This window comes from Uloborus diversus, chromosome 3 (genome assembly GCF_026930045.1).
Source record: "Uloborus diversus isolate 005 chromosome 3, Udiv.v.3.1, whole genome shotgun sequence".
Lineage (NCBI taxonomy): Eukaryota > Metazoa > Arthropoda > Arachnida > Araneae > Uloboridae > Uloborus > Uloborus diversus.
The window spans coordinates 120,644,884-120,661,814 of NC_072733.1; the positions used below are offsets into that span (position 1 = coordinate 120,644,884).

At 34.0% G+C, this 16,931-nt stretch overlaps 1 protein-coding gene across 2 annotated transcripts in view; it reads left to right on the plus strand.

Moving 5' to 3' along the window:
- Positions 1-16,931, plus strand: part of LOC129218213 (retinal-binding protein-like) — a gene marked incomplete at its 5' end in the record, with an annotated part of 91,100 nt that overhangs the window by 48,972 nt on the left and 25,197 nt on the right. For both annotated transcript variants that reach the window (XM_054852431.1, XM_054852432.1), the window contains 1 exon segment: positions 15,043-15,129. In XM_054852431.1, the coding sequence (XP_054708406.1) occupies positions 15,043-15,129 (87 nt within the window).

Here is a 16,931-nt window from a genome sequence, read left to right on the forward strand (position 1 = left end):
GGTGAGGGGTGCCGCGAAGGGACTATAGGATGCTGTGAAAAAATTCTAATTCTTCAAAGGGTGTCCCGCGAGTCATTAAAGTTTGGGAACCTTGCTTTAGCTGGGCTGGTACTAGGCAATGGTGTTCAAACGGGGCCAGGGGATCTGCCCCCCCCCCCCCTTCACTAAGGTTACTACAAAAAATAGTCTAAAATTGTGCCTTTAAGATTTCAATTTTGAAAAGCTTCGGAGGAAGATTCCTGAAACCTCTCCTTTTGTCTAAACGTCTCCAAAGATGACCTGAAATTGCGTTTTACATTTCGGAGGAGGATTCTTGAATTCTTCCTTTCCAAAGGTGCCTCATTTTAGGGGAAAAGTTTGAATTGCTTTTGAAAAGAACCTTAAAATAAAAATAATTAAAAGTTACTATTTATCAGGTTATTTCGTCCAACACCTCATGTTTCTTTCAACCCCCCCCCCTTGGCCCATTTTTATTTATTTTTTCTTTTTCCTAGTCGGTCTAAAAATAGGAAAGTCTTCGAAATGCTACACTTTGCAAGACCCTCCATTAACTAAAACCATTAAAGAGCTTCTCAAACCTCGTTTTCAGGGCTTCAGTGTCAAAAATTTTTCAGGGTACAACACCAAACGCTTTGCCTTCTGAAAGCATCGAAAGTCGTTTAAGATTGCTTTTATGGAGCTTCAATTTCGAAAAATGGCCGAACCCCTATAACGTCACCAAATATGGTCCAGAGTCGCGGTTTTAAGACTTCATTTACGAAAAGATTTCAGACGGAGGGTCCGACTGCTCCCGTATGGTATCTGAAAGCGGGAAAAACTAGTTTCGAAAAATTTAAGGTGGAGAGCGTTTAAATTCCTCCATCCAGTATCACTGATTATCTCTTTAAAACTTCGTTTTTTAAAACTTAAATTTCAAAATAGTTTTTAGGCAGATTTCCAAACCGCCCTGCCCGTAACATCAATGAAGTTATTCCGAAACTGCGTTTTTAGAACTTCAATTTCGAAAAGTTGAGCGGAGGGGTGGTGGATTTCGCTCTATTAAAAAAAAATCAATCGAGCGCAACTTCAAAAAGCTCCATTCCTTTCATTAAACTAACGTCAAAAAATATAGCCTATAAGGGCGTTTTAAAGATTTCAATTTCTAAAAATTTCCGCTGAAGGCCGCCCCCCCCCCCCAACTTTTTCCTCCCCGTACCATTACCAAAAACCGTCTAAACTGCGTACTTAGGACTATAATTCCAAAAAAAATTTCGGGGGAGAACCCCCGGACCTCCCTTCATCCCCTCCCACCGAAAGCGCGAATTTTTTAAGAGTGCCCTCCTAACACTATTTTTTGGTTGTGCCAATAGGTGACAGTATGAAGTTCTTGCTCACCTCACAGAAAAGATGATCAGGGCACTGTTGATCCCCCCCCCTTCAAAAAATACATTGGAATTACAAAAAAAGGGGGGGGGCTATTCTTGATTATATAGGCCCCCTCCAAAATAAAAACATATATACGCCACTGACATCAATGAAGATCGTATGAAACTTCGTTTTTTGGCTTTCAATTTCAAAAAGTTGGCGGGAGAGAACCTCTGAACTTGGTTTACCACAGATGGCTTACAATCGCATTTTCAAGGCCTCAATTTTCAAAACATTTCGAGAGAAATCACCTTTTCTTAAACATCACCAATAGTCTTTTAACGTTTAAAACTATATGCTTAGACTAAAATTCAAAAAACGTTTGGGGAAACACTCTGATCCTCCTTTCTCAAATCCTGTGGCGTAGCCAAGATTCTATTTCGGAAGAGGCCCAGGTTCTTAGGTTCTTACATCAAAGAGATTATCACATTAATTATTTTTCATTGAATCACTAAATAGGTTTCATTATAGATTATGCTAATTATTTATATCTGCTAGTTATTAATTAATAGTTAGTAGTTTAATACACCAATACACTCCTATTTGTTAGTCTGGGTACTTTTCAATGTGATAAATAACCTCAAAATGTATGCATGAGTAATATGATTCGAATATATTCTTAACTAGGGGACAGAAATGCTGAAATGTTTCTCCTTCAGTATTTCTGAATACGGTGTTCGGGAGCTGTCCTGCTAAAAACATTGTAAAGGCTCTGTTTGGCTGCGTCAGATGAGGGAGAGGAGTGGAAGGTCTTACCGAAAATTGTTTGAAATTTAAGCTTCGAAAACCCCTTTTTTGAAAACACAAACTTGAATTTTCCAAGCGTTTCGGGGCTCCTCGGCCGCTCTCCCTGGGCCTCTCCCCTGACTACGCCACTACCTAAATCCATCAAAGTTGTCTCTACAGAATTTCTTTTTTTTTTTTCTTTTTTTTCAAGACCTACGCTCTTAAAATTTTTCCTGGGGGCAGCCTCCGAACATCATCGCAGAACGCGTAAAAATACTTTTTTTGAACTTCATTCTCAGAAAATTTTTGGGGAGCGTCTATGAACCCCACTCTTTCCTACAACACTAAAAACATGTCATTCCCCTCTCTTTTCCTTAATATCACTAACGGTAGTCTGTGATTGCCTTTCTGGAACTTTAATTTCACAAAATTGCCCAGGGAGTGCCTCTGAGCCTCAGTGGGACCAAACATGACTTACAATCGCCTTTTTAAGTCTTTAGTTTCCAAAAATTCCCCGAGCCTGCTCTCCCCTAACATCGTCAAAGATTGTCTAAAGTTTCATTTTTAGAATCTTCAGGGGCAGAAACCCCCGAACACCGTTATTTCTTGCCTAACACTATTAGCACGATATAATTAGCACGAATCATTTTGCAAACTTTCTTTCTCCGCATACAAGCGATTCTTCTGATTTGTTAGCTTAAAATCCCTATTTGTGCGCCATGGAAATGTTCAACCAGAATCAAGGTACTCAAAAATACCAAAACGGTGGATTACCGTGAGGGTTTTTCCCCCAAAATTTATATACAACATAATTAATTCACCATTATATTACAAAACTTATTGAGTAGAAAATGATATTGTGTGTTAAATATTATATGGATAAAGTGTCTTTTTTTTTCTTTTTTTTTCGAATTTCCTCAGAATGTCTTATATAAAATTCCTTGTAATTCCTCATTGCCGTTCTCTCTAGCTAATCTGCCACTGTCCACTGGAGATCTGTAAATACCTACCCTCAGTACCGGATCGAGAGGGAGGGGGAGACGGGGTTTTGCCCCAGGCGGCGAAATCTAGGGGGTGGCAAATTCACACTATTTTTATGTTTTTTTCTTTGAAACTCTATTCTAAAACTTGATGGAAGATGGATAGGGGTGGCAGTTTCGAGATTTGCTCCGCCTCGGAAAAAATGTAGATCCGGCACTGATTACCCTCTCCCCTAAAGTTTCCTTAAATGGCCTAAAACTGCGTTTTTAAAACTTTAATTTCGAAAAACTACCGGGGGAGGGCCCGCGAAACCTCCATTTATTTCCTTCGCGTCAGTAAAGATGGCATAAAATCTTTGTTTTTAGAAATTTTTACGGAAGAACTCCCGAAACCACCCTTTCTGGAAAAAAGCCCAAAAGTGACTCCAGCGAAAAAGATAATGAGAATGAACCCGCGATCCTCTTGCTTCTTATAAACCAAAGCATAAAGTCACGTTTTTAGTATGAAAATTTTGGAATTTTTCCGGAGGACAGCAGTCTATGAAATTAATGCATCCCCTTAGCATCACTGAAGCTTGTCTACAATAAATTGCTTGTTCCAGACTCCAATGTGTAACGAATTCTGGTCAGAGGCCCTGAATTTATATATATATATATATATATATATATATATATATATATATATATATATATATATATATATATATATATATATAATAAATGTGAAAAATATTGAAAAGACCACACCAATAGCCCATAGATGCGCAACGCAGCAAAACTAAAAAGCCAAGTAAATATAAAATTAAGCAAACAGGATTACAAAAATTAAACAAATTATAAATAACAAATGATGATAAAAAGGAAAAATGCAAACAGCTATTAAGTAGGAATAGAAAAAGAGTGAATCCAGAGCTCATCAGCCGTGGAGGATTCATTAATTATGGTCAAAAGACCAAAATTTTAACTATAAACTAAAAGAGAATGTTTAAGCTCCAGTACATGTAATATAGAGTAACAATGGGCAAACGCACCACTTGCTAAGTTAAAAACAATAAACTAGAGCTCAAATCTAAAACTAAAAGCTGGGGGTTTCGCCTCGACTAATTAGGAAAACAAGTTCCAATAATTAGCCTTCCACGGGACAGTACCTGCCAATAACAAAATTGTCTTACCTTGAAATCCGCGTAACCAAATCAAATCCATTGTTCAGCCTGATAAAATAACCAATCCATTCGTCAACAAAACATTAAAAACATAAAAACATATCAACATATATATATATATATATATATATATATATATATATATATACATATATATATATATATATACATACACACACATATATATATATATATATATATATATATATATATATATATATATATATATATATATATATATATATATATATATATATATATATATATATATATATATATATATATATATATGCACATAAAATGTGTGTGCGTATGTATCCGTCGAGTCGGCAAAATGTTAGGAGTCAGTCGGCAAAATCAGTTTCAACACCCCCCAAACGAATGTACCTGGCGACGGCCCTGTCCTTACCCTCGATGATAAGTTGATTGTTGCTAATTATCCTACAAAGATATATTAAGTTCAATTACTGGCCCTGAAACGGAAATCGAAGAAATAGAAGAAATTGAATATGAAAACATAATCAAGTCATCTAAAAGGAATAAGAGTTTTTTGAAAAAAAAAAAATCATTTTTACTAAAATAAGCCAAGATTGCTGAACAATTATGTTTTTACTTTTTTCGAACGTACGCCTTATGCTTCAGTTTTAATTCATTCGTTCAATAAGGAGGACTAAAATTTAATAAAAGTCATTTCTGATTGGTTTCTCACACTTATAGGATGCATATTACATCCTAGTTAAAAATTAAAAATTCATCAAAATTGAAAACTACCTGAAATAATAAAACTTTATTTTCTAAAAAATATAATGAAAAATATTGTTGAATTTATAGGCGGCTTCTGGTGGGCTAAAATTTACACATAACAATAGTTTAATCCTTCCTGTAAATAAACAACAACATTTTAGCTGCGACCACCTGCGACTGCAATCGTGGCAGATGTTTTTGTTTGATTTTCGCAATATAGTAAACTGGAAAATAATCCGTAACGGTATGACGGGGGTAAAAATTGCTTTTTATCAAAGAGATTGGTCATCAATTTTGACATGCTCCAGACTAACGTATGTCAGTTTCACTACTTTGCAGGAGAGCCTAAAAAGAATTGTTTACTGTTTTCGAAAGTTGGGGCTCTCGAAACATTCGTCAATAAATATAGAGGGTTTTTTTTTAACAGATTCACGTTGTTATTGCTTAATGCCGAGCATTATTCTACATGTAATGCAGTAGTAACCTGAAAATAACAATTTTTGGACTCGTTTAATATGACTTTAACGAAGATGTGTATGAAAAAGACATTTTTAAAACTCATGAAGAATTCTATTTAAAAAGTTAAAGAACCAATCTGCTCATAAAACAATGAAATTAAAAAATCATCAAACGTTTCAAATTTCTGATTTCCTTTTCGAAATCATTCTAGTATAAAGTTGTTCTTAGTCTGTCAACATTGCCAGAAAATACTGTTTGAGGGTATAGATTGCAATAAATAAACCTTGCGTGTAGCATACAACTGATTTAACTTATATTTATCGCTAAAAATAGAAATGAATTTGAACTATAGAGAAACCCCAATTTCACGTTTCTCAGTGAAATTCTCGTTCTCTTTCTCTTTCTCTTCTTCTGAATCAAACATAAAATATATAAAATATGGGAAAACGTCAATTCAAATAAAAAAAACATAAAATGTGGGAAAAAGTAAAATACGGGAAATGTATAGAAAGCAAAAATCAAATAAGAAAAAAAATAATAATAAAGGTTGCTACGGTGACGCTTATAAATGTAAAAACGCGATATTTTACGAAAAGAACATCATTGCGCATACCAGTTTAGATTCTTCTATCACATTAAGTTACAAATCCGGGCGTTTAGGTTGAAAATAGTCAGTAATAATGAGTCATTGAATCCAAAAATGCAGCATCTTCCGGGATTGAAATACTTCGCAAGGTTTTTTCCTGGTCTTTATGATAAAGAAAATAGTTTTTCGCTATTTGTAAGTTCTTAAATGCAGTATTAAAGACGAGTTGTGTTTCCTCTTCTTCTTGTTCATCTTCATTGGCAGCCGAAAAGTCCATAAGGTCAGCTACGGATGGAGCAGTAACGTTTCTGTTTTCATGGAATTTCAACAGAGTGAATTATGTTTTAAAATGCACAGAAGGAAACACGTTTCTTGATTTTAAAACATTTTTTCTCTTTTTTTTTTTTTTTAACTGCCAAAGGAAAACGTAAAATGCCGGAAATTCATAAATAACAAACTTTCCATCCGGGTTAAATTAATAGTATTAGTATACGGAAAAACTGGAACCTGATGATAAAAAACCTAAAATGCGGGAAAAACGTAGATTCGACATAAAATCGGAGTTTCGCAGTGAATACGATCAGCAAGCATGAAGATAAATATTACATACAACAACTTTAACAATTTTCCATAGCATTTTTTGAGAGTATTCAAAGTTATTGAATTTTTTCCGCTTTTTCTTCATTTTGAACCACTGTTCGTCGGGGCCTGCAATTCGTGGAAAATGTTCCTGATGACGTGTTTAGTGGACTAAATAAATGTGAACGTTTTTTTGATAAACATTCAAACATTCTACAAAACAGGCTGTTCAGCAAGATATCCGTAGTTTTTTTAAAAGTGTATGATCATAGCAACTACTGCTTGGACTATTTTGTTTTTTGAAAATTATGTAATATTCAATAAATCTTTCATATTGATTCATCTTTTTACTCTAAACTTTAATTTAATTTGATGCTCGTATTAATTAGAATTGGGTTTTACTTATGATAAACTAAGATCGTTTCTCTATATCGAAATTTTTTCTGACAATTTGCTACTTCGATATATGGAGGTCCGACTGTGTGTATATATATATATATATAGATAGATAGATAGATAGATAGAAAATTTGAAGGGAATTTATTTCAGAAAATGCTGGGACGTACCCTTTTTCAATAGAAATATTCAGGCTCTAAGCATACATTAGAATACTGTGTAAGTTTCAAAGAACTTGAAATATTTTAATGATGCAACAGGATTGAGACTTCTAAAACGGCATATTTGCGGCGAAGTTCACGTTCTTTACAAATTCAGAGGGAATTGCCTTTTTGGTAAAATGTATTATTTGTGGCTCAAAATTGTCCTTCCAGCATTGAAAAATCCAATTAACTATTTAAAAAAAGTCAAGAATATCAGTACAAAACCCTGCAAATTCACTAGAAGCCAGGCTTAACTCACACAAACAATATGAATTTTCTAACATTAAAACTATATGTTTGCACGAAAAACATTAAATTAAATACTTCTAGTCTTTCAATATTCGTCCTAGTGATTTTGAATTCTGCATTACTTTCTTCTTCATTAGCACAGTAATGTGGCAGTATGTCATGCATAACGCTGAATGTGTCAAGTTAATTCATGTTTTGAAACTGTTTTCACGCGCGCTAATCCTTTACTAAAAAAAAAAAAAAAAAAAAATTTTTGAAAAAAAAAATAGAACCGACTTTAAAATTGCTCTAAAAAGTGAAAAATAATTTTATTCTTTAAACACCATCGATAATACTTTTAAACATAATTTTTGAAGTTGGCGCAAAAACGATCGATAAAATCATTCACAGCCATAACTCAACTACAAGTATAAATTTTACCAGGTCCAGTTTCTTCCCCTACTAGCAAAATTTCTTGCATCAACCTTGTCAGATCTTGATATTATACTGACGGCGTCAATATTGACGCGTTTCATACTGCATAAAGCTTGCATAAAGATTAAAAAGCAATATTACAATAACAACACTTATGCAACATTGCATTCATCTTAAAATATCAATATTGATATTACCTTACAATAACAACATTGCATACATGTTGACGCCGTCAAGATGATATTGATTTCATGCTGTCGCCGTCAAGGTAATTAGTACACAATGGAACAGGTGGACCTTCGTTGATACTTGCGCATGCGCACAGTTCTTTCTACCCAGCGTCCTTCGCTTTGCTGGCACATCTTTCTCCTTCGACCTCTGATTCAGTCGGTTCAGAGAAGCTGCACGTGGCGTTGCATTTCTTTAGGCTTCGTTAAGTTGGTTGCTTAGTTATTAGTGTGGAATCGTATTGTTTTAGGAATAACTTATTAGGAATGACTGATAACTGCATTTGTTTATTAATATAGTACTAAACAAGTCATATCGCAGACGATGTGCGCCGATCAATGTTAAAAATGACCGAAAATAACTTTTTCCGTCCCTAGACTTTGAAACAAAGGACATGAAGCCCAGATTTTCGTATTATCACTTCATTCTCATGAGTAAGATTCTATTGAGTAAGAATTTTCTTGCATGTCAACCTTTATGCAATACTGAGGCAAGATATTTTGCTTACTGATGGGTCACTACCACATGCATTACGCATTGATGACAGCATATTTGAGTAACGATATGACTGTTTCGTTCCTAACTTTGGATGATTTTTTGATAAAAATATGAACGAAGCATGGTTACAATGGATTTTACTTTTTGTTTTTGCGCCAACTTCAAAAATTATGTTTAAAAGTATTATCGATGGTGTTTAAAGAATAAAATTATTTTTCACTTTTTAGAGCAATTTTAAAGTCGGTTCTATTTTTTTTTTCAAAAATTTTTTATTTCATTCTTTTTAGTGTAAATGTAGATATTTCAGTAAAAGTAAGAAGTTACCTTGTAAGAAGTTCGGCTCTATATCACTGTATTGCTTTAGAAAAGCCTTTATTCAAAATTATCATTACAATTACTATTAATGTTACTGTTATATGGCACCAAACTTTTATAACAATGAGTTTCATATTGTCGCGTAGATGAAGATAGGGACAATGTGAAAGCCAAATGAAGCGAATACTCGTTAGTCTCAACTCGAGATCTTTATTCAGAACCACGAATGAACGTTACATCTCCTTATATACAACTTGAGAAAGTGCTGGAACTTTCCAGACTTGGAAAGATACAGAAATTAATAGAACATTCGAGAAAATGCGGGAAACAGTAGAAACAAAATTTTAGTAAAATTCACTTTATCCTAGTCGGGATTTGAACCCAGGTCGATCGTGTGGGAGGCGAGAATTCTACCACTGAGCCAACGTTATCCATGAATGAAAGTGCGAACTTCGCTACAATATCATTTTAATTGCATAAAATTTACTGTTTTTTGCTCATAACTTTTTTTCTAAAGAACAAATCCCAGTAAGCAAAATATCTTGCCTCAGTATTGCATAAAGGTTGACATGCAAGAAAAATCATCTTGCATTAATACTGCCTCAATGTTGTTATGTTACTCCCTTTATGCTGTCAGCAGGCTGCCACAATATTGACTGACAAGGTGTATGCAGCATAATATCAGGAAAATATCAAGGTAGGCTGCTTTTGTAACATTGCATACGTATTGATATGACAGGATAATATCAATATGTTGTCATGACAGCATGAAATCAAGGTCTATGCAAGATGATCTTGCTTTTGTAATCTTGCATACGTATTGATATGACAGGATAATATCAAGATGTTGTCATGACAGCATGAAATCAAGGTCTAGACAAGATGATCTTGCTTTTGTAATATTGCATACGTATTGATATGACAGGAAAATGTCAGGATACATTGACATGACAGTATGAAATCAGCACGTTTGCAAGGTGTTTTATCTATTTATTTATTTGTATTATTTTCACTTCAAACTCGAGAATTAAAGTTCATTCTTTAATTATTTCTGTTATTCTTCAAGATAGTTTTCTAGTCTGAGAATATTTTCTTAAAGCTGACATCTGATCGGAAATTCATATAAAGATATTAATAGTACTCGCAATTTAATTTAAAAAATGTAAGTTTCTTCGTTTTGCGTAATACTTGACTTATTTTTTAAATTCTTGCTTCTAATTGTATCATAAAGACATAAAATGCCTATTTAGGAATAATTGCGGAAGTTTTTATAGCACATTTAAGAGTAAAGGTAGCAAAATAATAAATAAATAAATATATAAATAAATACAATAAAGAACATTTTCATATGGATGTCAGCATTGAAAATATCCCATGGACAAAACATATGAATTTATCTCAAAGAATAACATAAATAACCATTGAATAAAATTAATCTTACTCGTGAGATTGAAGTGATAATACGAAATTCTGGGCTTCATGTTCTTTGTTATTTTCGGCCATTTCTAACATTGATCGCACATCGTCTGCAATGAAAATGGTCTATAGAATTCTATAAAAAAATTCTTTAGAAATACCTATATAGAGTCTTATAGAATTATGGCCCAATTTTCTATAGGCCGTTTTCTATAGAATTCTATAGAGAAAAATTCTATAGGTTTCTATAAAATTAGTTCTATAGAATTCTGTATACTTCTTATAGAATTCTATAGAGTTATTTTTATAGAATTCTATAGAGCTGCCCTATAGAAAATTGGGCCATAATTCTATAAAACTCTATACAGGTATTTCTTATAGAGTATCTATAGATCTTCTTATAGAGCCTATATAGATCTTCCTATACAGCCTCTAGATCCTATTAAGAGTCTCATAAAACACAATGACAATGCTTTACATATTTAATATACGTTTGACAAAACTAAATTATGCCTAAAAATATGAGGTGCAGCAATTTATTACAACGATTACACATTATTGTTAGATAAAGACACTTCATAACACTGGACAGTGGTACTATTTGGGAGTGCTAATTAAATATTAAAACCCCTATCACTATAAAAAAAACAATGTTAACACGTCCAAATTTCGGTTATTGTTACTTACATATACCCAGTAAGCAAAATATCTTGCCTCAGTATTGCATAAAGGTTGACATGCAAGAAAAATCATCTTGCATTAATGCTGCCTCAATGTTGTTATGTTACTCCATTTATGCTGTCAGCAGGCTGCCACAATATTGACTGACAAGGTGTATGCAGCATAATATCAGGAAAATATCAAGGTAGGCTGCTTTTGTAATATTGCATACGTATTGATATGACAGGATAATATCAAGATGTTGTCATGACAGCATGAAATCAAGGTCTAAGCAAGATGATCTTAATTTTGTAATCTTGCATACGTATTGATATGACAGGATAATATCAAGATGTTGTCATGACAGCATGAAATCAAGGTCTAGGCAAGATGATCTTGCTTTTGTAATATTGCATACGTATTGATATGACAGGAAAATGTCAGGATACATTGACATGACAGTATGAAATCAGCACGTTTGCAAGGTGTTTTATGTATTTATTTATTTGTATTATTTTCACTTTAACTCGAGAATTAAATTTCATTCTTTAATTATTTCTGTTATTCTTCAAGATAGTTTTCTAGCCGAAGAATATTTCCTTAAAGCTGACATCTGATCGGAAATTCATATAAAGGTATTAATAGCACTCGCAATTTAATTTAAAAAATTAAACTTTCTTCGTTTTGCGTAATTATTGTTATTACTGTTTATTTTTTAAATTCATGCTTCTAATTGTATTATAAAGACATAAAATGCCTAGTTAGGAATAATTGAGGAAGTTTTTATAACACATTTAAGAGTAAAGAAAGCAAAATAATAAATAAGTAAATAAATACAATAAAGTACATTTCCAAATGGATGTCAGCATTGAAAATATCCTATGGACAAAACACATGAATTTATCTTAAAGAATAACATAAATAACCATTGAATAAAATTAATCTTACTCATGAGATTGAAGTGATAATACGAAATTCTGGGCTTCATGTCCTTTGTTTCAAAGTCTAGGGACGAAAAAAGTTATTTTCGGCCATTTCTAACATTGATCGCACATCGTCTGCAATATGACTTGTTTAGTACTATATTAATAAACAAATGCAGTTATCAGTCATTCATAAGTTATTCCTAAAACAATACTATTCCACACTAATAACTAAGCAACCTACTTAACGAAGCCTAAAGAACGTAACGCCAACGCCACGTGCAGCTCCTCTGAACCGACTGAATCGTAGGTCAGCATGCGAGGGACGCTGGGTAGAAAGAACTGCGCGCATGCGCAAGTATCAACGAAGGTCCACCTGTTCTATTGTGTACTAATTACCTTGACGGCGACAGCATGAAATCAATACATCTTGACGGCGTCAACATGTATGCAATGTTGCTATTGTAAGGTAATATCAATATTGATATTTTAAGATGAATGCAATGTTGCATACGTGTTGTTATTGTAATATTGCTTTTTAATCCTTATGCAATCTTTATGCAGTATGAAACACGTCAATATTGACGCCGTCAGTATAATATCAAGATCTGTCAAGATTGATGCAAGAAATTTTGCTAGTAGGGTAAATTTATAACGCAAAAATCACTAGTAAATTAATGTCATTACTCAGTCATGAGCTTTATTTAGTAAAATCGAATGCTATTTCCGATGCATAATGAAGTTCATTCTGGATTCAAAATTCAAGTCTTGTTTTATAACTACTATTTATAAGTTTTTTCATTCCCAATTTGTTTAATATAACAATAAAAATACAAATATAACAAAACAACACAAAAATAATACATACTTTTAACGAATTCGGCAAGGTTATCAGCCATTTTTATCGCAAAACGCTTAGAGGATCGCACGTGCAAGATGGACGCTATCGCCGGCGCCGTTCGGGGCAGAAAAGGGAAAACAGACTGGCGAATGCGCAAAGAGATTGAGAGAAATGCTTCTGGCAAACTCTCGCGACAAAATACGGAGTTGCATCTTGGAACTTTGATTATTTTATTTACTAAACCTTGACAAGAATTTTTACGAATTCTCACATTTTTAGAATTAATTTCAATGTTTAGAAGTTTTATTATTACTATAAAATAACTTAAACATTGTAAATAATAAATAATTTTTAATGTTTATGAGTATATTTTTTTATTTAATTAAGTTTGATTTTTGTCATCGGAATTATGACAAAATGCAACAGCATTATTGTTAAAGACCATACTACAATCCGCCCTTGTAATAAAAAATATGACCTTAACAAATAATTAATTGTTAAAACAATTATTCTTAAAATTAAATAGATTAATTAGGAATTAAACCATTTCATTTTAGGGATTAAACTTCCTAATTAATTAGGGCTTTTTAGGCTTCCTAAACTAGAAGTATTATATAAACACTAATAAAAACTATAATTGTAAACAAAATGAACGAATTCTCAACTTTTTACAAAATTCTACAGTAAAGGAAGTTTTCTGAACAAATTCTATAGAATTTTATAGAATTTATTATGAATAGAAACCTTTATGCTCAAATTCTATAGCAGTTTCTATAGAACTTTATAGAAGAAATTCTCTATAGAAACTTCATTCTCAAGTTCTATATGGATATCTATAGAATTATATAGAAATAATTTCTATAGGAACTTTCTTAGAGACTTCTATATAATTTTCTATAGAATTCTATTAAGCTCTATCAACCATTTTCGTAAGGGATGACTTGTTTAGTACTATATTAATAAACAAATGCAAATATCAGTTATTCATAAGTTATTCCTAAAACAATACTATTCCACACTAATAACTAAGCAACCAACTTAACGAAGCCTAAAAAATGCAAAGCCACGTGCAACTCCTGAATCAATGTGCCAGCAATGCGAGGGACGCTGGGTAGAAAGAACTAGTGCGCATGCGCAAGTATCGACGAAGGTCCACCTGCTCTATTGTGTACTAATTACCTTGACGGCGACAGCATGAAATCAATATCATCTTGACGGCGTCAACATGTATGCAATGTTGTTATTTTAAAGTAATATCAATATTGATATTTTAAGATGAATGCAATGTTGCATACGTGTTGTTATAGTAATATTGCTTTTTAATCTTTATGCAAGCTTTATGCAGTATGAAACACGTCAATATTGACGCCGTCAGTATAATATCAAGATCTGTCAAGGTTGATGCAAGAAATTTTGCTAGTAGGGATATGGTCAAACAAAGTAATGGGACCTAAGTTGAGCCATCCCCTATCCATTAAAAAAAGAATCATCAAAATCGGTTCAGTAGGTGAGACGCTATGAGTGGACAAACAAAAAAAAAAACATACATACGGTATGAACTGATAACCGCCTCCTTTTTGAAGTCGGTTAAAAACAAATAGGGTGCATTCGGAAACGCGGATCGGTCGCCTCGGTGCAACCGCAAGCGTTCGGAAACGCTTGCGGTGCAACCGGTGACGTCACTTAACCGCGTTCGGAAACACTGCGGTTGTTTTCTGGCGGTCGACTTGGTAGCAACCTGTGGCACCGCTGTCTGGAAGCGGTTAGCGAGATCACAAACGTCACAAAGTCTGTGTTGGCCAATCTGGTCGTGTTTCATGTTTTGATCGGAACGCACGTGACTTGCCTATTATGAAAGTTACGCGTTGATTGGAGTGTCGTTTGCTGCTGAACTAGAACTACCGCGGTTTAACCATGAGCGTTCGGAAACACAGCTGTTCTACCGGAATTCCTAGAGAAATTCCAAATACGTCATAACCATACCGGACTAACCACGCGGTGTAACCGGTAGATCGTTTCCGAAAGCAGCCATAGTGAACGGACGGTAAAATTTTGTAAATAGAGCCAAATGCAAAACAATTTTGATAAACAGCCAAACGTGGCATCCAATCTTTCTCCGTGCTCTACGCCGGTAGACAAGGTGGCAAAGCAGAGACAGAGTAGAGTACATAACTGATCCAGTTTAACAATTTATGTAACAGTGTTGAATGAAAAAGTCAGGTAAAAATAATAATATCGCTTTTTTTACTACTTTGCAGTTCCCCCACTATTTTCGACCGTGTTCTCTGCAGTAAAACCTTTCTTGGCTGAAGAAACAAGAGAAAAATTTCTATTTTTTGGCAAAGGTAATTCTAAAAATGTTTGCTTGTCAGAAATTCTTGCATTAAACAATGCAAAATATTTTTTTAAATTAAAAATGTGCCATTGTTTTTCCGTAGAACTCAAAGATTGATTTTATTTTTTCAATTATTAAGGCACATTTTGCCATGCAATTTTGTTCAGTATGTTTCATCATTGTATAAAATTTAAAATATTTGGTAAGTTCAACTAAAAACTTTTTATATTGAAAATAAATTGAAAAATCAACGCATACAACGTACAAATCGTCGCCAGTAACAGTTTTGTATCCTTGCAGTTATGAGACAAGAGTTTTTTACCTGATGAAGAGACTCCACTGTAACTTTGCAATAGTTATTTGCAGTATATTTTCGACAATTTGTGCTTTATATATGTCAACTATTGTTTTAATTCATATTTTATCAAAAAAAAAATATTCACTATTATTTATGTTTGTGTAACTAGTAGAGCACTTCGAATCGTAGAAGAATAGGAGCACTGAGTTAAACTCCATGGAATAATTACTCTACAACAAAAAAAATTCGACGCACCTAAAAGGAGCTGTTAGAATAAAACGAAACCATGAGAAGAATATTGATATAAGAAAATGATTAAAAACTGAAAGTAAAATCATAATTTATTGCTGGAGAAATCTCAAGTGAGTGCAGGTTTTAGTACCCTATTGAGCAACCTAATGTGTGAATGTACTGTGCGATGTCCTACGTCATCTCGTACCACAGTTACTGTAAACGCGCCATTAATTTGATCAAACTTGTAAGTTGTCTAACTTTGCGTTCCAAGCGATCTCATATATGCTCGATCTGTAACAAACTTGGGGATAAAGTAGGTCAGACAAGGTGACAATGTGGAAGAGGAAGACCTAGGGTTAGGGAAACCCAATGAGTTTTTTTTTGGGGGGGGGGGGGAGATTTACTCGAGCACGTCAGATGAATAGAGGGGATACCTTGCATCGTATCGGGTACCTCCACCAAATATGTAAACCCTTCATTATAGGGCTGTGGGTCTAGGACGACCCATCAGATTAGTAAAAAATTGATCGTCAGGAATACTAAAACGCGTCAGATCAAGGTAAAAGTGGGTTTACATTGACATTCTCGAGCGCAAGTTGATGTTTTTTTCTTTTCCTTGAAGAAAATAATGTAAGAATCACGAAAAAATTGTAATGGATTAATATTAGGGGTGTCCATGTATCATATGCTGTGGCACCCGATAGTATGTCAGGACCCAGCTGCAGGTGCAGTGTGCCACTGAAGACAAAGGCATGAATTAGGACCCTGTCACCTCTATTTGAAGTAGTGTCACGTTCGACGAGATTGGACTGCTACCAAATAGATTAAGATTGTCTTTAGCGACGAAACCAGATTCAATTTGGGCAATGATGACTTTCGGTTACACTTGTAGAGACCCGATTGAAAACGCCCTAGTAGTGTCTTTGCTTTTCAGTTGCACACCGCACTCACAGCTGGTGACATATTATGGGATGCTCTCTTATGCAAAACACATTTACCTCTAGTAATATTGATCCACAACAGCATGACACCCCAGCGGCACGTTTGTGGTACGCTTTAGACACATGTTTTGACACTCATGGTTTGGTTCAGAGGAGTCATTTTCAACTGAAAAATGCGCGGTCACACACAGCAAGGATGGCAGCGAATTTTTTCTCCCACTGTATAACCTTTTCTGCAGAGTTCGATTTCCTGATTTGTGACAGATCAAGCGTACCTGGGATCATTTTGGACGATAAGATGGACGGCCTACAAGTTTGATCAAATTAGTGGCGCCTTCG